The following is a 25,858-nucleotide window of genomic DNA, read 5'->3' on the forward strand; positions in this document are numbered from 1 at the left end:
ATGGTTGGGGGAAAAGTCTCTTGAAGACGACCCAGCTTCAGGAGACTGAGCAAGGGGTCTCAGGCCTTCTTAGTTTCAGGACTATCCTTTTTCTTAAAACAATTTTGAGAGTTAAGTGCAAAATATGCTTATGTCACTTTTGCTGTGTGCATTTAGTAACAGAAAAATGTGCAACTCCAACGGCGTGTTTATACAACTAACAATTGCACGGCAAAACCATCAACAGTTCACAGCCCAACCAATCTTCCAAAATACAACTGAGATGCATTTAAAAGTCTGCAACTTTGCAACGAGGTGCCCACAAAGTGCCTTCTTCGAATTTGCATATTTGTGTACAAGAACACAAACCGTTTCTATAAGGCTTTAGACCGTTTTTTATATGCTAAAAAGATACCCATGTTTAAATGCACAGCTCTGTTTAAAATGCACACTCAAACTTTATTAAAAACATTTTTCAAAAAAGTTTCATAAAGCTAGCCATCAACGAGGCTCGATGGAGGGGTGGAAAATGGATCGTATATCTTTAACCCGCAAAAGTTAAAAGGCTTTTTTTTTGTTGTTAGCTAACAATGGAAACTTTTTTTTTTAAAGTGTTTCCCTCCTTCGGTCTTGCCAAGCAATAGAAAAAAAAAAAAAAAAGAAGAAAAGAAAAACTTGTTCCGCTGAGTTCAACCCCAGACGGGCTCACAACTTCCTTCCTGCTTTCCTCCCCCAAGCCCCCGCCTTTCTCTCTCCTCCCTCCTCCCCCGGCCCCCCCCGTTTAATCGCACATTGAGCAAACAGTGAAGTAGCCAGGAGCAGACACTGACAGGGGTAGTATCTCCACGGCCCAGAAGGGTGTGCAGGGCCGGCCGGCGTCGCCACCGCCGGGATCGCCGGGATCCACTGCCGAGGAGCTCGCCCCCATCTTTCCCACTCCCCTTTTTTGTCTTCCATCGCTTGGTGAGGAAACCCTTTCTGAGCTTTTTTACTTTTAAAGCCGTCTTTCTCCTACGAGGTCTGCGTCCCTGGGCCATGTAGTCTGCACAGGACCCGGGAATCTGAGAAACTGCAGGTAAGTTTGGCGGCTTTTTAATGGCTCTCGCCTCCAAACCCTCTCTCCCCTCACTCTGCTCTGTAGCGAATCTGAGGGTTCCGGCTTCTGAAAAAGCGCCGAGAGGTGGGCCGGAGAGACTGGCAAGGGGGATTTGATTTGGGAGGGTGGCGGGGAGTACGGGTGCGGGGAGAGGAGGGAGAGGCGAGTTTTCGGCGTTTCTGCGGCTCGCCTTCCGGGCCGCTGGCTCCCCGACGCCTCCCCCAGGGCGCTGCAGGCGTCCCCCCGCCTGGGTTGGCGCCGGGCGAGGCTACCCAGGATGCGGAGAAGCTTTGCACTCGGCCGCGCCGCCCCGGGGCTTAGAGCGCGGCGCCGGGAGGTTTGCAGAGCCGGGGTTCCCGCTGGCTGCAGTCACGCACGCCTTGGAGTTACTCGGAGTGGGCGCGGGTCCTGAAGCCCACAGAGACAGTAGCGTCCTCGGGCACAGGGTGTGCGGAGGGCGGACTCGCTGTACGCGTGTGTATACACAAACACACACGCAGTTCTCCGCGCGCGCGCACACACACACACTCCCATACACACACACACACACACCCCTCCGCGAGGGGCGACAGCAGGGGGCGGCGAGTATTGGTTCCGGTACAGGGGACGCGCAGCGCCTCGGCCCCGGGCGCGCGCAGGCGCGCCCACACTCACAAAACACACTTGTTTGGGGACCGGCGACAAGGCCAGTGCTGAAAAATGCCGCGGCTGCAGCCCCGCCGCGGTCCCTGGCCATCATAGGCCGAGGGACACAGCCCCACGGTCAGGGTCAAGAAGGTAAACGGCAGGCATGCAGGGGTCCTTCCCAGATCCCGGCGCAGGCAGCGGCCCGGAAAGGCAGGTCCCACTCAGGTTCCTCCGAGTCAGTCCTTGGTGGTCAGAGAGGGTGGAGCGGGGAGATCCTGAACCCCAAGGGCGGGGGCTGCCCCATCATACCCTATATAACCAGTGTTTGCAAAGCCGAGGGAACCCAGAGTCGGTGGAGCGGGTGTCCTCGCTCTCAGCTCGGAATCAGCCGCGCCCCGCGCCCGGCACGCTTAGGAATCGAGTAGTTGTACATCGTCCCCCGCCCGTCCGCGTGGCTCTGGAGACGAATCTCAAAATTTGGAATTCGAAGGGACTTCCAAGCGCGTCACCACCTGGGGTGAGGGGTGGGAATGCACTCGGAAAACGCATACCCACAGCCGCGCTGGCGACCGACGTCCCCAGGGCTTATGTCCTCGCCGTGCCGCACAGTCCCTGTAGGTGAGACATCCAGTGCACCCGATCCCCGACAGATTGGGGTTCCGCGGACCGGGGCCGTCCTAGTCCCCTAGCGGTCCCCTGCACTGGCCCTCTGGGGTCCTGACTTTTCTCCTTGTGTCTCCACAGAGGCGCTGTTGTTTATGGAGCTTTGGGCGGGGGCTGAGCCCGTGGTCTTCCCCCTTGCCCCGCGCCCAGGCCATGCCATCCCATCTGCGCGCGGAGCCGCGGCTGCCGGGCCTCCGGGGCTGAGCCGGGAGCCGCGGGAGGAAGAGGCGCCGGCGGCGGAGCCGGAACGGGAGCCGCGGCGGCGAGCAGCGCGGCGGACCCAGTACTATGGCTATGTACTGCTATGCACTCAACAGCCTGGTGATCATGAATAGCGCCAACCAGGTGAAGAGCGGCGGCGGCCCTCGGCCCAGTAGCAGCGAGACGCCCCCGCCGCCGCGGAGGGCCGCGTTGAGCCCTGGCAGCGGCAGCGTTTTCAGCCCCGGGACTGGCACCTCTTTCCTCTTCCCCCCAGCCGAGTCGTTGTCGCCCGAAGAGCCCGGGAGTCCCCCGGGCTGGCGGAGTGGTCGGCGCAGGCTGAATAGTAGCAGCGGCAGCGGCAGCGGCAGCGGCAGCGGCAGCAGCGTGAGCAGCCCGAGTTGGGCGGGTCGCTTGAGAAGAGACGGGCAGCAGGTGGTGACCACCGGTACCCTTTCCCCTCCTGGGCCAGAGGAGGCTAAGAGGAAGCTGCGAATCCTGCAGCGCGAGTTGCAGAACGTACAGGTGAATCAGAAAGTGGGCATGTTTGAGGCGCACATCCAGGCGCAGAGCTCCGCGGCTCAAGCGCCCCGCAGCCCGCGTCTGGGCAGAGCTCGTTCGCCCTCGCCGTGTCCCTTCCGCAGCATCAGTCAGCCCCCAGGACGGGTCCTGGCCCAGAGCGAGGAGCGGAGGACAAAGTCCTGGGGGGAACAATGTCCAGAGACTTCAGGGGCCGACTCGGGGAGGAGAGGAGGGGCGCCCAGCCTGTGCCTCTCAAAGAACAAGGAAGGAGTGACACCTATGCCCTGCCCGGCCGCTCGGTCAGGATCAGGTGCTCAGGGTCCAGCCGCTTCGGTGAGAATGGAGAAGGGGGTCCCTGCCAGACCCCACTGTGGCTCACCCATTGCTATGGAAGTTGACAAGAGTTTCTCTCCTCCTTTGGGAACTCAGAGCTGCCAGGCTCCTTTGTTAGGGTTGGACCGAGTGAACTTAGCAATGGCCACAGAAGTGTCAGTGAGAGCCACATCCGCTGGGCCACACCATCCTCACGACCCTGCCCTCCTTGAGCAGTCTGAGAGGGCCCAGGAGTTCGGGGGTGTGCACCCCCGGAAGGCCCTAGCTGAGAGTCAGGGGCAGTTTCCGGGCGATGAGACAAGCCCAGCCCCAGAGAGAGGCCGGCCCCACAGTGGAGACCCCCCAGGGAAGGTGGGGAAAGGAAATCTGCCCTGTGGCCTGCTGGGTTCTGGGGCGCTGGAAACGGACAAAAGGCCAGAGAGGACTGTGGACGTGCAAAGTCTGGAGGAGCCCTCTGAGGCCCGGAGCTGGTTCAGGCACTCTGGACACCTGGGCTCCATAGGCCCCAAGGGGACCCAGAGTGGGGACCTAGTGGTCAAGGAGTCTCGGCTGCCCTCCAGCAGAGTGGATGAAGGGTCTCAGACGCTGTACTTGCTTGGAGGCAGTGGCTCAGTGCAGCCGGGGACTCGGGAGGTGGAGGCGGGGATTGCTTCTGGTGAAATGCTGGAGCCTTTGCCCTGTTGGGAAGCAGCAAAAGATCTGAAAGAACCTCAGTGCCTTCCTGGGGACAGGGTGGGTGTGCAGCCTGGGAGCTCCAGGGTTTGGCTGGGCCCCATGGAAGAAGCCAGGCTGGCCTGGACGTGTGGCACAAGGGTGCAATCAGAGGGGACGTGGGGAAGTCTGCCACAGGACAGAGATGCCCACCCCAGCCCAGAGCAGCTTTCGCCAGATCAGAAGGACAAGCCTTCCCTGAGAGAGGCCTGCAGCCGAAGCAATATACCTGCCGTCATAATTACAGACATGGGTGCCCAGGAGGACGGGGCCTTGGAGGAGGCGCAGGGAAGCCCTCGGGGCAGCTTGCCACTGAGGAAACTGTCCTCTTCCTCTGCCTCTTCCACTGGCTTCTCCTCCTCCTATGAAGATTCAGAGGAGGACATCTCCAGTGACCCTGAGCGCTGCCTGGACCCCAACTCTGCCTTCCTACATACTCTAGACCAGCAGAAGCCCAGAGTGGTAAGTCTTGCCCTGAGATTTTTCTAGAACTTGTGGTGCTTTCATACCCCATGTGTCCCCCTCTTTTTTTTTTTTTTTTTTTTTAACTTTCTGATTCATGAAGACTCTGATCTGGACCCTGGGGCAGTCACAACCCATAATTGTCTCCAGGTGTGTTTACTGGGGTTGAGGGATGTGCCTAGGCACTGGCACTGTATTTTGTAGCTTGGACAGTGCATTCTAGACACTTCTGTTGCTACTTCCATGTACATTTTTAAAGGTACCTCTGGTAAGTCATCACTCATTTCTTGGGAAGATAATATTTAAAAGTATTACCCAAAGCTTCCTGATTAATCTCCAAAGATAGTGAACAGAGCTGCTGAGTGTGGCTTTGTCTGATCAGGTGAAACACTTAATTCTGTGATTCATTTAGGCGGAGGAAAACTGACAACGATGTCATCGAATCAACTCAGCCTCTACTCATAGGCCAGGAAAATGAATGATGTGATTCTGTGACAGGGCCCTGAAACCTGTAGATGTGGTTGTGGCCGGTCTGTTGGGTAAAGAACCACCTAGCCTCAGTAAATTTTCAGGACATTGCAATATTTCTGGGGCCAGTTTAACGTATGAATTACAGTGAAAACCATGCTTTGAGCTAATCAGATGTTTCTTTAATAACAGAATGTTACATTAGGTTGAATTACCTGAGATAAGCATCTGGGTGATATCTCTAGGGTAGATACCTCCTAATGAATATGCTTGTTGGCTAGTACAGGTACATTTCAGGTATGTTTTCAAGTGCATCTCTTGTGATTCAGCATCCTGACATCTTGTTCCGGCTATGGCAGTCGATGGGGGTTTACTACATGGTTAGTCTCAGTCCTAGGCTGTTTTCACTCTTACGAGGATCAGAGTAGCTTACGGAAGACGTAAGCATTGAAGCTCGCACTTCTGAAAAGGTCTGGACTTTCTCGTAGCTTTTCCAGAGTATGGGGAATTTCCTAGTTCAGTGTATGAGGGGTTCCTGTGCTACCTTGGGGGAAAGTCTGCATTTTATTGTGGTAGGTAGTCTTCTGAGTTAATCTTGAATATCAAGTACTGTTTACAGTACCTCAATAACTTACACCACTGAGAACTTTGTATTTCTACTCTACGTTCTTCTCTGAGGTATGCTTCTGTCAGACGCCCACTTCAGAAATCACAGTCTGAATTTTTGAAGACCAGGCATTTCTTTTCACTAGACTGCCCTTTCTGCCGATGATTGGGAGGCAAATGTGTATGCAAAATCTGGCCCCAATCAGCTTGGCATCTTGTGGCCAGCTCAGGGCATCTGGCTTGGGCACACCACCTTGAGAGGAGGGATGATCGACCTGGAAGGGGACAATGGTAAAGGGCAGGTGGAAAATGCTTCTCACTGAAGGCATAGCCCAGATTTCTCTGCCTTCTTGCTGGCTGCGAAAGGCCTGGTGAACGAGATGGTCCTCTGTTCCACTCCTCCCATTGGCTTTTTAAACCCTGAAGCAAGCTGCTGCAGCCAAGTTGCTTTAACTTGTTCTCCAACTTTCCATTTGCCCTTTCTAGTGGTGGATTAGCAACTCCTATTAGCTGGTTCTCAAAGCAGTTTGTGTGTCCCACTGTTTGAAAAGGGCTCTTGTCTGGAAGTGAGTTAAAGGGGAGATGAAAAATGACAGGTGATAATATTTTTTTTTTCCATCGGCCAGAGGGATGCCAGCTGAGAAACCAGAGGGTTGAGTGGTGTTCTCAAGTCAGCAGACAGGTCCAGCGGTGGGAACGAGGCCTGTCGGTTGTCCAGCCAACCTCCCTCCTCTAAACAGGGTTTCAGACACCCACAGAGCTGGGCCAGGGAAAAGTCCCCAGCCAGCCTCACTCTGCATCACGTGACACTGATTGGGAGTTTGTATGTGGGGGAAGGGTGGGTAACCAACTGGAAATTATGGGATCCTAGGGACTTTTGTGCTTTTGGTTGAGTGCTTGCATGATCAGCCAAGTTTTCTTATTCTTGCACAGATTGTTGCGGTGGAGTCTTGTCTGTGACACCGAAACATCTGCCCATTGGGTCAAAAGTCACTTGATTACCTGAGATTGATACTTTGTCTACAGAAGGCCAGACGTCTTGATCGACTGGGCTTTTTGGCTAGGCTTTTTGGTGTTTTACAGATAAAACTTGAACTAGTGTTGTCTGAGACTCTAGGACTGGTGCTCTGTTCTCTTCTCTGGATTGTACTGCTCTGTCTACCCGGCTGCACTGCACTAAGGTGCACACGACCTCACACACACTCTACCCTCACCGTCCCACGTGCCAATGCACACTCCTAACACAGGTTTGAAATTGCACGTTCAGCCTCGCAGTCACACAACTAACCCCTGACCCTCAGACCCACATGGAGGAATGTTTTTGTGCTGCTCTGTCTTTCCACAGGGTTAAACCCTTCATGCCAGGAGTGATAGTTCTTTGCTCCTGTGGAGCAACGACCCTGTGTGTGATGTGTGCACAGGTGGAGGTGATGGCCTGCAGCCTGGCTGCTCTGTTGGCTCTCCTGATGTCTGGCCTCCCTGCCTGCTCAGTAAGTCCCAGAGCCAGTATAGGGGATGTGAAAACTTCCCTCTAGTTAAAAACTAAGTGAGAAGCAAGTTGTTTGGAAATGCATTCGAAACTTATTTAGCCATTTAGATTATACAAAGTAGCAAAGGCCTTTTTTTTACTGAAGGGGTGGTGAGAAGGCTGGCCTGCTCTTTTGCTCATTTGTTTCCGTGGGGAGGAGCTGTAAAGACATCCTCAGAAGCAGGCAAAGTGATTCAGGCCTTTACTACCGCTTCAGGCTTTGTATGAGCTGGACAGATATGCCTGTCCCTGAAATTGAAGGTTGCAAGTTTTTGCACTTGCCTGTCTGTTTATAAAGGGTCAGATGCTTGAAGTTTGCTCAGAAGTAGTTGTAGTATACGCCTTGTGTTCAAGGGCTGAAATTCAGGCACGTTCACACTTAACTGTTTTCTGAAATTGAACAGAAGTGCATTGCGCTGAGCAAAGATGATGTTCTGTCTTTTGTGTTTTGAGACAACTTGAAATTCATCAGCTATTCTTTACCTCCCCCTGTTATTCCATTTAAGAGTAACTGGGCTTTGAAACATCAGGTTTAGAGTATTAAATTAAAATAAGCATGGACCTTACTTTAAAGAGGAGATTTTATTGAGTGATTCCAAAATTGTAATATCAATTATGTGTACAAAAACCAAAACAAAATGCTGGCCTAATTACCTCAGGGACATAAAAAGAAATATAACAGAATCTTCTTGATTCTATTTTTTAAGAGCCATTAGAGTTTCTTTTATTTTTCTTTTTGTACTGACTAGTTTTGTTGTCTTTTTTTTAAAGTAAAAAACTAATTCTTACGCACGGTAAAGAAAAGAAATTCAAACAGTTTAAAGTGGCTTTCTGTGATTTTTTTTAAGTGTGAAATTTTTACTTGGTGGTAAACCTAATTAAAATTTAAAAGCCTTAGGATACTTAAAAGAAATGTATCTGGTGGTAAGTACTTTGAAGTGGAAAATTCTTTTCTGGAAGAGAATATTGAAGGCCCAGATTTATAAGGTTATGAGTTCAGGTATGCTGTTTTTTTAAGATGGCACACCTTCCCCCTCAGGTATGTGGAGAGGATCTTTCTGGCAAGGCCTCAGTACCTTTCAGATCTGGGAGGACACCTCGTCATTTATGTGAGGTTCTGGGTGTTACCCTGATCTGTTCAGGGAGGAGGAAACTGAGACTCAGGCAAAGGGCTCCAAAGGCTGCGGCTCTGGCTCAAGATTCCTCCTTTTAGAATGTCCATTCTGCATGAGGATGATCTCACAGGGGCCTGTCAAGTTCTAACTCTCGGCGACTATGTAATTCCGGACATTTGATTGAAGACCTGGTGTATGTGAAGTGTGTATCAGGGTGTCCAGTAATGTGACAAGATTTCTTTGGGGTGGACCTTGGGCAGTTGAGGCCAAAACTGGTTACATTTAATTGTGTCCTTTTACGTAAGACCCATTAACCGATCTGCCTCTGTTCTCTTTACTGGAAGAATGGTTCTTTGCAATTTCCCATTGAAAAAGCATCATCAAACTAAATCAGGACAAGACCCAAGATTTTCATGAGTAATTAGACTGATATTAGAGGCTGTGCTGGCAGGATACTGGAACATTAACCTGAAAAATGAAAAATGCATTTTGTTATCTGAGGGCTTTGGCTCCCTCAGCTAGTTCAGTTTGGAAACCAATGCAGAGCCAAAACATCACTTCAAAGACCTTGTTTTATCAAAGATAAAAACATTCATCCAGCTTAAAATCCTTTCAAATAAAAGGTGGCCTATAGAGAAAAAAGAATGTTTAGGCATTACAAAAACACGGCTCAAGATTTACCTAGCTTTCAGGTTTAGCAAGAAAAAAACGTGTTAAACTGGTGGGCTGCTGCTTTTAGAGAAATGTATTTCTGGTGTTACATAAATCATTTTCAGAACTTTTGCTTTTAGCGAGAGTCACTTTTCTGATTTTGTTGGCACATACCTGTTAAATGTAGTTACAGATTAGATTAGTTCTCTGTAGTTTATTTGTATTCCTGGGAAGGTTGATAACATTGTTCAGGCTTATTTTATTTTGTCAGGTTTCAACTTAGTTATCTAAAGGTAGAATTTTAAAATATTTAATGGAAAGAATTTTATATCCTGGTTGAAAAAACCTTGTAGTTTTTGCAAGTGATCAGTGATTCTGAATTAAGTCAGGAACTCTTCTAAATTGTGTTGTGGACATATCCTCAGTGTGGAAGGTTCTCTGGGTTTTGATAAGAGATGAGATCTTGGCATTGTATGTTATGCACGTGGTGCCCTCCAATCCGTGATGAGGGTGCCTTGCAATGATTTTTTTTCTGACTAGGTGGAATTGGCATTGTGAATAATATATTTTTCATGAATTGAGGAAGCTCATGGTTTACAAAATCACAGCAAACCCAAGTGTGAACTCTTCGGTAACATGAAAAGCCATTTAGAGTGCCAACTGCCATTTTCTCATTGGGATATTTGGGATTTTGTGATTCCCCACCAGACTCCTGGTCATTCATTTTTCCAAGGGTGAAAGACACTATAAATATAAACATGATCTCATTAGGAAGTTAGGCCTCTGTTCTTAGAATTTAAAAAACAAAATCTTTTCTGTAGTTTACATAATTATCATAACGCAAATCTCGGTCCGGGAGAAGATTTAGAACTCATTTCCTCCAAAATCCACCTTTTACAGGTGAGGAAAGGGAGGCCAGAGGGTATTCGATAGAATCACAGGACCTGTGTTTGTATTTTTCTTTTAACTTAAAAAACATTAGTGGATAAACTTCTTACTCACCTGGGGAGATCCACTTTGGCTTTAAACATAGGACATGTTTTTAAAACGTTTGCTATAGGAATGGGTGAATGAATGAATGAATGAATGAATGAGACAGTATCTCTGCTGCATTGTCTGCACGTAAAAAAACTGTTGCGTCATCTGGAAAAGAAGGAACAAAGAAAGGGAAAAAAGAAACTGTCAAGACAAGCTCATTGCTTATTCCTGGCCTTTCTGCCGTAGGGTAGGGGTGCCAGACCTGGGTTTAGGAGACCTGGGTAGAATCCCAGTCTGTACGTGGCCTGCAAGCCCTCTGAAAAATGGGGAGAGGAGGCACAACCTCACGGGGTGGGGGATGAAAGTTCAGGGATGCAGTGTTTATAAAAGTGCTTTGACAGGCTCCTAGCACATAGTGGAGGCTCAGTTAACAGTGGAGGTGGAGTTAGGAGACATCTCAAGTACTGGTGAGGCATGTCTTTAGATAATTCATTGGGCCCCTTGGAAGAAATGCTCTGTAGCAACTTTAGGCTTTTGTTTGCATGCACTTTCATCTCAGTATAATCCCAGAAAATGATGTTGCATCAGCCAAGATGGCTGGAGTGAAATTAATTTATCCAAGACTGATATTCACAGGCTACCTGTGAATTCACCTGCTATTGTGGGACCACAACAGTTTCCTGAGGTGTAGTTCATGGAATATTGAGAAAAAGGCCGGCCTTGCCTTCTGTCTCTGTTTTCTAGTATGGTTTCCTTTGGTTCAGTTGTGGGGCTGGAGATCAAAGAGACACAGAGGGGACTAGCTTGGTGGCAGAAATACACACCATTACAGGCCCAAGGAACAAGGTTGTGATGACACCTTCTTGCTGAGTGTTTGTGCTGGGAAGGCCACTCATATTTTCACTTGAAGGCGAGGCCCTTCGGGCTGTCTCTGATGGGGAATGATTCCTGGTCATCATTTCACTGGGAAGCAACACGCAGGCTTTTAGCTACCTTGTCTGGCATGTTTCTCAACAGTTCCATTAAGAATTCACTATTACAGATCCGATCTTTCCCCTCTGTTGAGCTTCACTTGGGCATTTTTTTTATTGACTTGTTGGAAACCCATTCAGCAAAAGGTATCTCTTCTGGCCACTAGTCAATACTGCATTTTTTATTTCCTGAATTTTTTACTTCTTTTTGACTCCAAACCAGCTGATAAGTTGAATAAGTAACCGAAAAACAGGAGCTTCAGACAGTAAGCGAGCAGAGTGGACCTCTGTAGTTCATATTTGTGTATGATTTAATGGGGGGGAGTGGAAAGTGTGGAAGGGGAGGATATGTTTTTGTTTTTCCATCTCAGGAGAAGTAGAAAAAGCTTCTCACTCAACCTGGGGCGGAGGGGTCGGGGCTGGTGAATATTCAGTGGAAGAGAATCCTCCCTCTTGAAGGTCACTGTTATCCTGTTAATCTAGCATTTTACCTTTGCAGTAAGATCCTGGGTAGAAAGGGAAAAACAAAATGAGACAGCATCTCAGAGAAAGGCCTTGAGATTATTTCCATTGACCCTGGTGACTAAGATTAGGGTTTATCTGACCCAGAGACATGATTGATATGTGAATGATGCAGGGTCAGGCCCTGGCCTTGGCCAAGCAGAACTTGCTGAAAGGGGAGTCTGATCCATTTGCTCAGGTTTATAAAGTTGGTCTTAATGCATCCGGAGGTCAGGCATGAGGTACTTTTTGCCTTGGGCTTTTGGGGCTTTGACAGCAGTTTTCTTTCTTTACCCCTCTTAATGAGTCCTCGACATCCTGCCCGCCCCTACCAAATCCATTTAATCAGAATGAATAAACTGTACTGTTTCCCAAGAAGAAGCTGTGATACGTTTTATATTAGCAGTGCTTAATACTTTCATACCCTACAGGGAGTATTCAGCCTGCGGCAGGACAAGGGATTTGGTGCTCCCGTGACCGGCCATCCCCCAGCTCAGTTCGCAATCGCTCTTGGTATGCTGCGAGTTGGTGGGATCCCAGCAGTTACGGGCTGTTGGGGGAGGTCACTGCACCCCCAGGCAGTTCCCAGCAAGTGTTTTTCCAGTTTCGCTGACATTCTTTCCAGGCTCAGCTCAATTTGTTTTCTTCTTCTCTATGGCAATTGATGACTGAGTCGTAAAATGTATAATTCAGCAGGATCTTGTGTTAAGTGCGTCTTCCACAGTCGTGTAGGAGCTGGTGTTTGGCTAATCCTCTGCTATGCATGGGCGTGTAGGATTTTCTTTTTCAAGTTAGCTATCTGAGGAGTAGGTTTAGTAAAATGTACCTCGTAAAGATGGGAAGGAATGGGGAGGGACTCAGGAGTATCACTTCTGTAATCCTTATCTAACCTGAACCTATTTGCAGGAAACTGAAAAGGCCTGTGGATGACAATGAGATAAACAGTTTAATCTCTTAACAATGCCAAGTGGAAAATCCAGCTGCAGCCAGGAGTTTAAGACATGGCCAGGTTTTTGTTGGGACAGCAAATCCTGAGACTCAGGTTGCTAAGCCAAGGGTAGGAAATTTGGTTGCTGTGTGTTAAAGCTGGAAGGTTGGGAAGACACTGGTTTGAGAAACTACTGAAAAATCCTTGCAGATATAAAATATGCTAACATCAGGGACATTTGAAATGCGTTATAATTGATATTTTAGTCTGTATGAGACCATTGAAACCTTTCCCTCCCTTTCTCCATCATCATCATAGTCAGGGAGCATTAAGTGCTCATTGGTATCCAGCATGTCACTAATTCCAAGTAAGTTAGGAGACTCAGGGCCTTCTCTGAGAACTTTACTGGGCACACTCTGGGAGTGCAGTGTGCTGGAAAGACTAGGACTCTCAGATTTGGCACTTGGCCTCTTTGGGTTTTGGTATCCTTATCTGTAAAATGGGTATACTGATAGTCTCCCTACATCATGTGGTCTTTGTGAGTCTCAAATGAGATAGTGTTTGTAGAGTCATTTTGAGAGTATATTCTTTCCTGTCTAAATTTATTATAAGTACTGTGATTTTGCTCCCTCCCATTTTCTCTTTTATTTCTTTAGTACCCATTTATTTGTTTCTGTCATGCACACTCTAAGTGTATGCGTTGTGTTTTTTATAAACGATCTATTTTTTTATTGACTATAGTTGCCTTAGAGCATTTTATTTCAAGTGTACAGCTATGACATTGTTTTTAAAGCTTTTCAAAAACAGGATGGACGGACAAAGGCAGGCACTGCAGCAGTGTGAGATATTCCCACGTCAGTGTTGCTGAAAGCAAAATTACTAAGGATTCTGTCAAAAACAACCTTTATGTCCACAGAAGAGTCAGTTCTGACGCAGACATTGCAGCATAGGTCGGGGAGCAGGGATGAGTAGACAATCTGGATTACATTCCTAGTTCAGCTGCTCAGAGAGCCTTCTCCTTGTTGAGTGACCCGCGCGGGCAGGGTGGACTGTGTATGAAACTTCACGCTCTTATGGTTTGCTCACTCCCATGTGGGGATGCGAAGGTGATGGACATAAGGAAAGGCTGTCAGCTCCTGAATAATTAAGAGGAGACTACACTCCATCTAGAGTCCAAGGATGCTTAATGGGCACATTGATTTTCTCTAGTACCATGTCGTGGTTTTCTCTACTATGTCCTGGAAAGTGGAAGAGGGGAATTCAGCAAAGTCTTGAGTTTTTAAAGCAGACATCACGTTCAGCAGATATATACCTGGCACTTCCTAAGCATGGCTGGGCCCTGGGCTAAATCCTGAAATCTGTGCACAGAGCTGGCCTTCCCTTCTGGTGGCCACCCATGTTGAGAGGTGGACATTGTGCCCCAGTGCCTGCCCAGACAGCAGGCATTCATCTGTCTGCAGGTGCCTGTGCTGAGGAGAATGGCTTAGTTGATGCTGTCCCCGTCCTTGGGGATGTGCCCTCTAAGGCAAAGCTGATGCCAACAGACATACTTGAGATTTGTGAAACTCAGGAACAAGTTGTATAGCCATTAAACAAGCACATTCATTAAATATGAGTTAATAAATAATGAATTGGTGTTGGCGTGGGAAAGGCAGGAAGCTTCAGTGTGTGTTGTGCAACATGTGAATTTGGGCAACGGCCACTGAAGACAGTAAAGGTCTTGAGGGGTTTGCTATCTGTCTTGGAAGTGGTTAAGCGAAGGGGTTATTCTGGATCCGAAGGCTCTGGGAGGTTGGGAAGGAAGATGGCACCCCCCCCCCCACCCCGTAAGCCTTAACACTGTGCATTGAATGCTACACAGATTGGCGCTTAGTGGGTTAAAGATGTGCTTGGACAGCTACACTGTAAATGTGCTCTTTTGAGGGTAAAATGGGGCCTTAGGAGAACCGCCCCCCCATTCCCACCTCAACTGATCACTGGGACATGGTCAGGAAAACTTGGGAGGGACTTCTGCTCAGTGAGTGTCTGCTGAGACTGCAGCTTTGGAAGAGCCCTGGGAGAGGCTGGGCTAGGGGGTGTATAGAACCCTCCAGGGAGAGAGCCCTGGTGTGGAGTCAGGACAGTCCTGGGTTTGAGACTAAGCTCTGCCATTTCTTGACCGTGTGACCCTAGAGAAATGTCCTACCTTTCCGTTCCTCAGTTTCAACAGCTATGAAATGGGGCTGACAATGCCACCCTTAAGGTTGTGAATCTGAAACAAGGTCCTGCGTGAAGTGCCTGGAATAGTGCCTGGACACACTAAACGCTCAACACACAGCAACCGCGTGGACTTCGAAGCAGCCGTGGTCTCCTTCCTGAGTTGAGCCCGCGTCGTCCTTCCTTTTCTTCAGGTGAAAGTGAGGCGGGTACCTGAGGGAGTATTGCTTGCTGGTGCCCTTCTTCCTCTAGAAGCAGAAATGGGGCCTGGGGGCTCTTTGATGCTGAGGTTAGTAGGAGGTATGTGCTGGAGGAGGAAAGAAGTAAGAAGGTCTGCTGGAGACGGGGTCTCAGGTAGCTACACCTGAAGTCACACCTTCACTCTGTCCCAGACCTTAGTGGGGACTTCACTTCTCTGAGCCTCAGTTCCTTCCTCTCTGGTGTGGGGATAATATAATGACCCTCTCTCGCGGGCTGTTGTGAAGATGAACTGAGATCATGGGGCTCAAGGACCTGGCATAGAACAGGCGGGGATAGAGGTGGCCCCTCTTCTGGCCCCTCCTCCCCCAGTTGTCAGGCTAACTTGCCGTCACCAAGTGGCTGGAGTCATGTCGTCCCGAAGTGCAGTGAGTTGTTGAGGGTGATGACAAAATAGGCAGCAGGATTTATTTTTCCAAGAAGATTTCTCAGTTGCAGGAAAGGCTTCACTTTGTTACCAGGGCTCACAACTTGAAGTTTAAAAAACAATCCACTATATTCAGCTGCTGGTAAGAGGTGTCAGGTTACTCACCTGGGACCAGCCTCTTTTTATTCTGTTTTGGAGGTGGAAACTGGCTGAGGTCAAGCAGGGACAGGAGGCCTAGCATTTGGGGGTGTGGAAGGCTCCATCTCTTCTCTCCCTTCCCCTGGCTCCTCTCCTTTCTTGATGTGTCTTTTAGAGTCACCATATCTCATAAGGGAGAGAATGAAATTTGCATATGCATATGTAAGAAACACCACCACTTTGTACAGCTGTGGCTCTTCTGGCCAGGGAGGTCTCTGAACATGTGTCTGATTTGATTGGCCATCAGCCCTTCCCTGTGATGTGTCTGGTGGTGGGCTGGGCACATGCTTATTAAAACAGGATCTTTCTTGGATTAAAGAGAATGCTTTCTTCCACTGAAAGTCCCTCCCTGAGGCCTTGAGGACCAGGCCAGTGGTCTCTGTAGCCCGCTTTGCCACAGAGAGTAAGCCACGGAGGGCCTGCCCGGCACTTCCCAGACACACGGCTGCTTCTGCTGTTGCCCTGACTGAGCAGACCTCGCTTGTCGGATGGTTCTCAGGGCTGGGAGGGTGGATGGTGGTGTGGAGGGAGAACCCAGTCAGGTGGCCAGGCTGAGCTGGATTGACCCGGGCATACCCACTCACTTTGGAGTTCCAGAAAGGCCTGTGGGAGCCTGTGCAGCTCCGGCAGGAGCTGGGCTCTGTGGCAACAAGTCCCACCAGAGCAGCACAGACTCTTCCTGGGCCAGACATCAGCACAGTCTTGGGCACCTAACCTGCCAAACACGGGCTTCTACTTTGCTGCACAGTTGGTGTGTGTTATGGAAATCCCTTTTGGCTGTAATGCAGGGTAGCTGCCTGCAGTGTGAACCCTTGGGGTTTGCATCTTTCCTGACTGCCACTGGTCCACACATCCCAAGATGGCCGTTAGGAGTCTGGGCAGAGTTTCTAGGCTCTGAACTGTTGGCTCCTTTATGTGACGTTTCTGGGGCCACAAAGTTTTCTGAAAAGACAGGTCTCAGGCCTGGCCGGCACTAACATCTCCCCAACCCCAGGCTCCATCTGCACTTTGCAAGCACAGAGGGGCTGACGTCTGGGAGGAGTAAAAGCACGAAAAGAACTTGTTAATATGTGGCAGCCTTGACCTCAGAGGCGGTCTGGATGGTGAGTGCGTTGGACAGTGACTCCTTTATTGCCCCAACCTGGAAATATACACAGGACAGTAATCAGTTTCGATCTCAGGCTAAGGCCATATGGAGCAGCGTCTGGAATGCTGTTTACATTGTGGTATCACACTGTACATTCAAATCAGCCTGCTCTCTCCAGAGAGCCGCCTCCCGCCTCACTTCAGGCCGCTGGTTCACACTGAGAAGCTGAACAAAGTCTTGCAGGTCACAGGTTCTTCCTGGCATCCTTTCTCTGGCATTAAAGACTGGCCTAGATTTTTTTGGTCTGTCACTATTGGCCTCAAATACCACATTCCCAGGGAGAGGCAGGAGCATCTCTCCCAGAGATATAGCGGCAAAGAGCTGGCCCTAAGGGTCAATGTGGGTTACCCTGGAAGGAAGTGCCCTGAATGTCCCAGGTGGCTCGTTGCTGGAGACCATTTGCCTGGTCTCCAACTATGGTTTGCAGACATGTGACACTGACTTTGGAAAGAAGATTTCAAGAACTTCAGAAAATAGTTTGGTATGACCCCATGACCAGCTATTGTAAAAGAGAAAGTAAGTCCTGAATAGAGGTTTTAAAAAGTCAATTGTATGAGGAATGGAATGGAGGGGACCTGGCTCAGCAATATTTCATATGAAATTCACTGGGAGTTAAAATGTTAACAAAATTTCAGCATGAATTAAGTGGTGGTGCAGCTGTTACAAATGCCGAGCAATCTTAGGCTTCACGATAATAATAAAGTAACAGTGGCTATGATTTCTGAAGTATCTATTATATGCCTGGCACATTCCATAAATTATTTAATTTTTGCAAGGCATATGTATTATTTTCCCCTTTTTACAGTGAGCAGACTGAGGACCAGGCAGATGAGGTTGCCAGTCCCAGGTGCACAGCTAGTCAGCGGCAGGGCTGGGATTTGAACTCATCCATGTCTCCCAAGTTCTTGCCCCTTCCATCATCTGTCACCTGGAGAAGAGTGGAGCCCTGTGCAGAGGGGTGCTGAGTTTAGTTCTGGGCCCTGTGCTTTAGGAAGATGGGACTGTTTGTACTGAGTGTAGAGGAAAATGCTTGGCTGATGAGGGGCCTTGGAGATGGTTGAGGGAACCAGGACTGCTTGTTGCCTCGGACATATTACATCTGGGAGGCAAGAGAGTTGTCTTCAAATGGTTGCTCTGGAGTAGCATTTAGTCTGGTGGAAGATCAGATTTCTGTTCACAGAGGTGGAACTAAGAGAGGATTCTTTTCCTTCTAAATGAATGGGCCTTTGTACAAAATCACAGACTCAGGAGATGGAATTGCAGCAGAAGTGAGCTTCTGGAGCTGCCTCGCAGCCCCCCAGCCTGATGGAGAGCAAAGTGGAGAACTCCTAACCCAAAAGGGTAATAAGAAGTGAGGGCTCCTCACTGCTGCGGATGGAGCTGGGCAGGGAGCCCCTGACAGTGGGGGAAGGAACAGGCATCAGGCATTCGTTCTGCAGCCCAGGCCCTGGGGACTTGCCTGCCTCTTCCTGTAGGAAACAGGGCAGTGCTGCTTGCAGGACATGGGTCTCCACAGGTACGGAGCAGAGATCTGTACGTGTCCTGTTTCCTCAGTCCACCCAGAGGGAGTGTCACGGGCTCCTGGATTCAGTTATACTGTGCAGCCCCAGGCATTCTGGCCCCTTTTAAATGGCACAGGAAGAGCCTGTACTGGGTTTGTATTTCAAACACAACATTAGCACCTAAGTTGAAATTGGGTGCATCAGGTTGCATTACTTGCCTACAGACTTGAGTTCAGTTAGGAGACACCAGACAAGAAAAGGGAGGAAGTTTATTCCAAAGGGGCAGGTGGATGGGAGGCCCAGGCTTTCCAGAGATGATTGCCTTGGGGTTTCTGACCTAAAGGAAGCAACTTTCTCTGTGTGACCTCAGTGGGCAGAGCTGAGACTGGAGGGTGTAAGCCCCGAAGATGCCATTTGCCTCCTTAGAGAGGAGCACAGCAGTGTCACCACATGAAAGTGGCCTCTGATGAGCACTGTGCACGTGCCTGGTGGGGGCGGTGAGTCAGGGGTGGAGGGATCCCCACGTGCTCTCAGGGGTCCCTTAGCCTGGAAGTCGGAGTACTCAGCCTCAGCTTTGCCTTTGGAGACTCTGATTAAACTCTTTTAGGAGGGGACATCTGGGTAGTTGCCAGTATTTGGCTATTTAGATAGAGCTGCTGTGAACATTCATGTACAGGTTTTGGTGTGACCATAAGCTTTCATTTCTCTGGACTGAACGTCCAGGTGTCCAGTTGCTGGGTCATAGGCTTTTGTATATTTATTTAGTGTTTTTTGTTATTAATTAATTAATTTTTTATTGAGGTATAGTCAGTTTACAATGTTGTGTCAATTTCTGGTGTACAGCATAATGTTTTACTCATACATATATATACACATATTTCTTTTCATACTCTTTTTCATTATAAGTTTATTACAAGATATTGAATAGAGTCCCTGTGCTGTATAGTAGAAACTTGTTGCTTATTGATTTTATATATAGTAGTTAATATCTGCAAATCTCGAACTCCCAGTTTATCCCTCCATACCCACATTTCCCCCCTGGTAACCATGTTTGTTTGTGTTCTATGTTTGTGAGTCTGTTTCTGTTTTGTAAATAAGTTCATTTATGTCTTTTATTTAGATTCCACATGTAAGTGTATTTAGTATTTTAAGAAACTGCCAAACTGTTTTCAGAGTGTCTGCACCATTGTACATTCCCACCAGCAATGTATGAGTGGTCCACTTTCTCTGCATCCTCACCAGCAAGTGATGGTGTTACTATTTTTTATTTTAGCCACTCTGATAGCAATGCAGGACTGTTTCTCTGTGGTTTTATTTGTTTTTCCAAATGGTGTTGAACATCTTTCCATGTGCTTATTTGCTATCTGTATATCTTCTCCCGTGAAATGATCTGGCTTAGGAAAAAAAATTCCACAGGGGTACTGTGAAAACATGGACAGGGTCAAAATCCTTGGGCATCGATTCCCCCTCCCTTGTGTGAGATTCCCCTTGCAGGGCTTCAGGTGAGCGTGCTTGGTCATCTCTGAGGTCCCTTCCTGCCCCCAAATTGTGTGGTGACCCAGAGCAGCCGCCTTCCTGGTGGGACCGTGGTGTGCAGGAGGCCCGGGGTGCCCCCACCCACACACATCCCTCTCCCAGCTCTGTCTCGTCAGGATCCCACCGAGGCTGACTCATGGGTGCTGTATTTAAGGAAAGGTGTTGTTGGGCCTGGAAGTAAAAGGAAAAACAAAGGAAGAGATGTCGGGTGTCTCCATGCCCCCTCCTCCCCTGGCCTCCCTCTGGGCCTCCTGGAAGGCCATGGCCCAGCAGGGCCTGTGCTGTGTGGTTTAGTTTTGCAATATGGTCATACTGAAGGTCCCAGAAATGCTTCCCTTTTTATGTTAATTCAACAACAAAAAAAGAAAAATGTGTGTATAATTTAAAATTGCTAAAAACAGTGGTGACGGGAAGTAATTTTTCTCCTTAAAACCGGCCTGAGTCGCACCTTTTCACCCTAGGCTGCTTGGCAGTGTTGTTGACTTCTTTGCTTTTTGCCTCCTGTGTCAGGCAGGAAGTGGTCTTGACTGTTGATGGGACTGCCACCCATTTGAGGACCTGCTGGAAAGTTTGGCCTCCACTGGGAAGCAGGGTAGATGACATCTGCTTGAGAATGTATTTATTTTTGTTTTTCTGCCTAATGATGTATGTGGGAATTAGCAGAGCATAAGATAAGCATCCTTTAGCCTTCAATTTCAATTTCAAGGCCTGGTTGTTTCTCCCTTGGTATAATGAAGTATATACTATTTGCAGAATCTCCTTTGGTGCATTTGTACAATCTGTCACAAAGAAGGAGTTGTTTTCCATGTGGGCTTAGAGGACTTTGGGAAAATGAACAGAGGATTTTTACATGGGTCCTTTGAGCCCGGGCAGTAGAGATGGTCTCCTGAAGGTAGATGGTCACAGGCTTTCCACATGATTCCATGGCCCTCTAGAATATTCCAGCACATTTTCGTGGTCATTTGATTGGGCCCAAGACCAAAGATAGAGCTGAATCACATAATGGTTTGTTTCAGAATACTTTTCTGCTTCGGTACTTTTTGAAAACCTAGGTTTATTTCTGGTTTGAACTTGTTCAATAGAGTTGAAAGAAAGCAACCTCTTGTTACACTCCTGGTTTAAATTAAAATTTGATATTTGCACTTGGTTTCAGGTTGAATAAATAAAATGTATTATGGCTATTGGTGAGTAGTTCATTTTGATTCAGTCACTTCTCCAGATAGCATCACTGTTATAAAATTTATTTCCCATGAACTTGCATTCTTCCAGGATGGTGTGTGTGTTGATCTCATTTCCTAAATATTCTGGTCAATGAGTGTTATTATATTTGCATTAATACATTGCAGTGAACTAGAAGTAATAAAATAGTTGACACTAAAACCGGTAGAGGTTTTGCTAAGTGCACAGACTTTGTCTTCTTGGGACCAGGCAGAAGGTTTTGGCTACTATTTGCAACTAGCTAACTTTCAGGGAAGGGTGAACTAACTCTTTTCTCATACAATCTGGAAGCATTTTTTGTGTGCTGACTGTATCAAAGTTATGCTGGCAGGCAGGGATCTGTATATTAGTAAAGCTTAGTCCCCACCCTCTAGAAATTTTCAGTTCAATTGAGGAGGCAAATTACAATAACCTGACATCTATTATACATTGTGTGGTAGGCACTGAACGAGGAGTTAAGTGATATGCCTCAAACGACAGTAATATAGGAGTCAGAGTATGAGTCCAGACATTCTTACTCTAGAATTTTGGCACTATTGACATTTTGGGCCAGATATTTTTTGTTTGTTTGTTTAGGGGACTGTTCTGTGCACTGTAGGGTGTTTAACAGCACTCGTGACCAGTAGCACCTCCCCCAGGTTGGGACAACCAAAAATGTCTTCAAACATTGCCAAATGTCCCCTGAGGGTCAGATTACCTCTGGTTGAAGACCACTGCTGTAGAGCTTGTCCTGGTGACCACAACTCTATACTGCCTTCCCAGGTAATAGGTGCTGAGCACAGTATCCATGTGTTTAGAGGATAAGTCCATTCAGAGTCCTGTTGGAAGCAGAGGACAGATGCCACTCTACCTGGGGTTGCTAGGAAGAGAAATCTTCCAGGTGATGCTGTTTTGAGTTCAATTTTGGAGGGATTCACTTAGGCAGAGAAAGTGAAAGGATGTTCAGTGTAGAAGGACCCACATGCACAAAAGCATGAGAAAACAATGCAGGTTTAAGGATGACAGACAGTTCACTCTGGACCCTTCACTTCCCTCTCCATTGCCGTTTTCTTGTTTCCTTAGCAGCAAAGTGGGTTCACAACAGTTACGTAATACTTACTTTCAATCAAAGATGTTGTATTAGGATAAGCTAGGTTTTGTTGCAGTAACAAACAGCCCCACAATCAGCAGCTTAAAACAACAAAGGTTTGTTTCTGGCTCCTGCTACATACCTGAGATGGGTCAGCTGTGGGCTCTGCTATGTGTTGTCCTTCCTCTGTGACCCAGGCTGATGGTGCAGTCACCATCTGGAGCACTGCTGGTCACCAGGGCAGAGGGACTGAGAAAGTGGTGCATCATGTACTGGCTCATAAAGCTTCAGCCCAGAGCTGCATGTATCACTTCTGCTCATACTTAATTGGCCAAGCAAGTCTCATGTCCTCACTTAATTTTAAGGGGGCAGGGGATTCGAGTCCTACCATGTGCCCTAGAGAAGAACTGGAGATGTTTGGGAGAAAGCACTGATGTCTGCCATAGATGTCAAAGGCCCACACCTGGGATGTGTGGTCCATGGGCCTAGAGTCTGGACCATGATGGACCAGGATGGAGAACTCATCGTCTCTCTGAGGGTCTCCTAGCTTGGCTTTAAAAAAATGGCTTATTGTCAAACCTTGTGTGAAATTGCTGAGCAAAAAGAGAAAATTAGATTGTCAAGATTCCAAAAGATTTTAATTCTCTGAATAAGTCAGAGAGGTCCTTGTAGGTTAGCACCAGGTCAAAGGCCCTCATTTTAGAGTTAGGATGTTGTGGGTGGGAGTGGGAGAAAGGATTCAAGTGAATATGGCCTGGATGCAGTGGGTTGTGTGATGGAGGTGGGAGTAGTTGTTCAGGACCCTGGTAGTTACCTTGACACCTGGAATGCCCTCTCTGGCTGTTCCTGTAGTAAAGAGAACGGCTTTTAAGCCCAAGCCAAGTAGCAAGATGGCAGCCCTCGTGAACTATAAACTTACGGGGCTTTTCGGAGAGGGAAGGAAGCACTGGACGTGAGCAGGAGCCACTGAGAGCGTTTGGGATGCTTTTAGAAAGCAAGCTCCTTATAAATAACCCAGGAGCATTTTCCTTGTTGGAAACTCACTCAGACCGCGCCCCCTTCCAGGCCCTGGGGCGAGGAGATAGAGACAGAGGCCGGCTGCCGTGGATCTAAAATGGGATAAAACCGGAAACCTGTGGGGAGGATGCAGTCCTTGTCACCCCTCAGCAGAGGGGGCACAGAGGTCTTAGAAAAATAGAAATAAAAATAGCAGTTGTTGGCCACTTCCCTCCCCAGTGAAGCGCTCTCTCCAAACTTGGTTTCTACTCTGTTTCTGAACTGTTCTCACCATGCAGTGTGGGAGCCAGGGCAAGTGAGGTGGGCAGAAATAGTGGGTTGGGAGTGTGGGGGACACAGGCATCGACTCACAGGGAGACTGATTTAGTCACAGTCTGGGAACTTGGGAGTAGGGGCTCCAGCAGCCAGAAGAGCCGAGAACAAGCAGCCAGGCCCAGAGTCTCCTCATCTCTGGGGTCTTGCTGGAGCGCCTGTGTGTACGAGTGTATACGTGTGTACAGGTGGCCATAGGTGGGCGTGGGCATGCTGTGCCTGAGGGAGGGCTGCAGTGGAGGGTGTGCGGTGAGGGGGTGTGGTGGGCCACCCTGTGGTCTGCTGACAGCTGCCTTACCTAGGTTGTGTGGGTTTCCTCCCTCGGCAGTCAGATAGCCCAGGGCGCTCTGTGATGCACCGTGACATTGCCTCCCTGACATTGTCACCCCCCCCAGCTGGTACTGTTCTTTCTTACTTTGAAGGTATCAGGGCCAGCAGTGCCCTTCAAGCAGGCTATGCAGGACCAGACAGTGTAAGCCCAGAAGGAGCCCTACAGCTCCTGGGCCTGGCAGGCAGGTGGGCCTACTGAGTGCGGGGCCAGGGCCAGGCCAGCTCCCCCTCCTCCCAGGCTAGTACTCCCTCCACTGTCCCTTCAGCACCTTTTTCTCAGCTGTAAAATGGGCAGTTGCGGGCAGCTGAGCAGGACCTGTTTGCAAATGCACAGGCTCAGGGACTCTGTTTGGGCAGAGGGCTTGGCTGCCTTCACCTTCTTCCTCAGTTGCCCATGTGGTTTTGGAGGCTGTGAACACCTGCTCACACTTCATTCATCCTGGGACTGGCACTGTGCCCACAGTGACCAGCAGGGCAGGGGACCCAGACTGCTGTGGGCCTCACAAGGGCCCCACAAGGGCTCCACAGTTCCCAGCAGGGCTCTGAGAAAGGCTGCTTCCCATTGAGCTCTGCCCACCCCTGGGGTGGTGGAAGGTGGTGAAACCTGCTCTTACCCGCTCTGAGGTCTCCGGAAGACACAGGTGCTATATATAAAACCCGGCGATTATCTCACTCTTGCTAAGTTTCCACCCTGGAGGCTCACGGTAGCCACCGCAGGGAGATTTCCTGAAGCCCTCCTCCCAGCCCCTGGTGGCCACGGGACCTACTGCCAGGGCGGCCTGTTGTGGGGCTTGCTGGGGAGGGAGGAGGGGAATGAAGGACGTCTAGAAGAATGACCAGCCTCACACTCCAGCACTCCCTCACTGAGGTGGGGACCGACATAGCCCCAACCTGCAGTGAAACCCCTGTTTCTTTTTCTTGCCTTTAACGTGGGGCCTCCGGGCCAGGGATGGGACTGGTAGGTGAGGGATGCTAAGTACTGGCAGACAGTCTATTAGGTTCAGCTCAGACCTGAGACAACGGGCAGGACTCTTGAGGGATTTCTGTTGTCGCCTCTGTGACAAAGGAGAGGAGGACCGGATGGGCAGGTTTCCACTGAAGCTGCGGTGACTCGAAATTTCCTTGCACGGTTTTTCTAAATGGGTCATGACTGGCATGCTGGGTAGGATTGGTCTCATCGTTTGGAGCTGCCCAGCACACTGTGGGTCACCTAGTATCTTTGGCCGTGGGCACTATTTGCCAGTAGTTGCCCCTCCCGCCCACGGTGCACCCCTCCCCCCTTGCAGACACCCCTCCTAGGGCTGGGGCAGGTGCCGTTTCTGGTTAGGAACCACTGCACAGAGTTATTTACTTTGGCAGAATCTGAAGAGGACAGCAAGCGGAGCCAAAGGATTTTGGAGGAGGGAGAAGATGGGTGGGTGGGGTGTTAGGCTGAGAAATCTCTTACTAGCTTGGGCAGGGTGTGGGCCTAATTTCTTGTGAAGTGATAAAGTTTAATTTTTCATCCTATTTGTGAGCATCGGGCACCCTCAGCTAGTTGGAGATTCTTTTGTGTCTGTTCTCTTTTGTTTCATTCCTTCTTCTCTTAATCAGCACTATTACCTCAGAGCTGGCTTCAGGGGTGTGTGACCAGTGCAGTTACACAGGGCCTCCCACGCTCCCTCCATGGGCCCCACCCTTGGGTTTAATGCTCTGCAGTCACTGTCTTGAACTTCTTAATAATTCTATCTCCGAGTCGTGATTTGTAAATGAAATCCAGTGAGATAATGGAGCGTGAGTCCCCTGGGCTGGGCCCCCACCCCCACCTCTTCTCCCCACCCCCGGCAATTGCTGACATCCCATCAAGGGCCTAGGGGAGGGCTCAGGGAGGGCCAGGATCTGTGCTAGTGGTGTTGCAAGGTGGGGCATGGTGGCCATCCCCACCCCGGGCTATCAGGGCCACAAAGCATGCAGCACAGTGGGCCCAGCCTTGCACTCACTCCCCATCCGGGCATCAAGCATGTCCCACACGGAGGTTGTGATCCCTTGGGGTGCTCCCATCCCGGGGCAGGCGGGCCTGTGGGAAGAGGAGAATCCCTGCCCATGACCTGGCAACTGGTGGGAGGGGACCTGGCAGCCCCCTCGGATGGCCAGAGTCCCAGGACAAGGCCCCCGGGCCCCTTGAGGGTCTGCACCAGCCCAGAGATGTTAAACAGCAAAGAATCAACACTACATCAGGTAGAGAGAGATTGTGGAAAAAAGAAAAAAAAGTTTATATTTTACTACCTTTCGTGGCCCCTCCCATTTGTTGAACAAGAAGTGCTGCCCTTTTCACTTTGCACTGGGTCCTGAAAATTATATAGTATTTTTACTTGTAATTTCTGTTTAGTTT

At 49.0% G+C, this 25,858-nt stretch overlaps 1 protein-coding gene across 1 annotated transcript in view; it reads left to right on the forward strand.

Moving 5' to 3' along the window:
• The first annotated feature begins 772 nt into the window (after window positions 1-772).
• Window positions 773-25,858, forward strand: part of ITPKB (inositol-trisphosphate 3-kinase B) — a 95,974-nt gene continuing 70,888 nt past the window's right edge. The window contains exons 1-2 of the mRNA XM_006198825.4: window positions 773-1,054; window positions 2,447-4,591. Coding sequence (XP_006198887.2) covers window positions 2,654-4,591 — 1,938 coding nt within the window. The 5' untranslated portion in view covers window positions 773-1,054; window positions 2,447-2,653. The remainder of the gene's footprint in view (window positions 1,055-2,446; window positions 4,592-25,858) is intronic.

Source organism: Vicugna pacos, chromosome 23, assembly GCF_048564905.1.
Source record: "Vicugna pacos chromosome 23, VicPac4, whole genome shotgun sequence".
Taxonomy (NCBI): Eukaryota; Metazoa; Chordata; class Mammalia; order Artiodactyla; family Camelidae; genus Vicugna; species Vicugna pacos.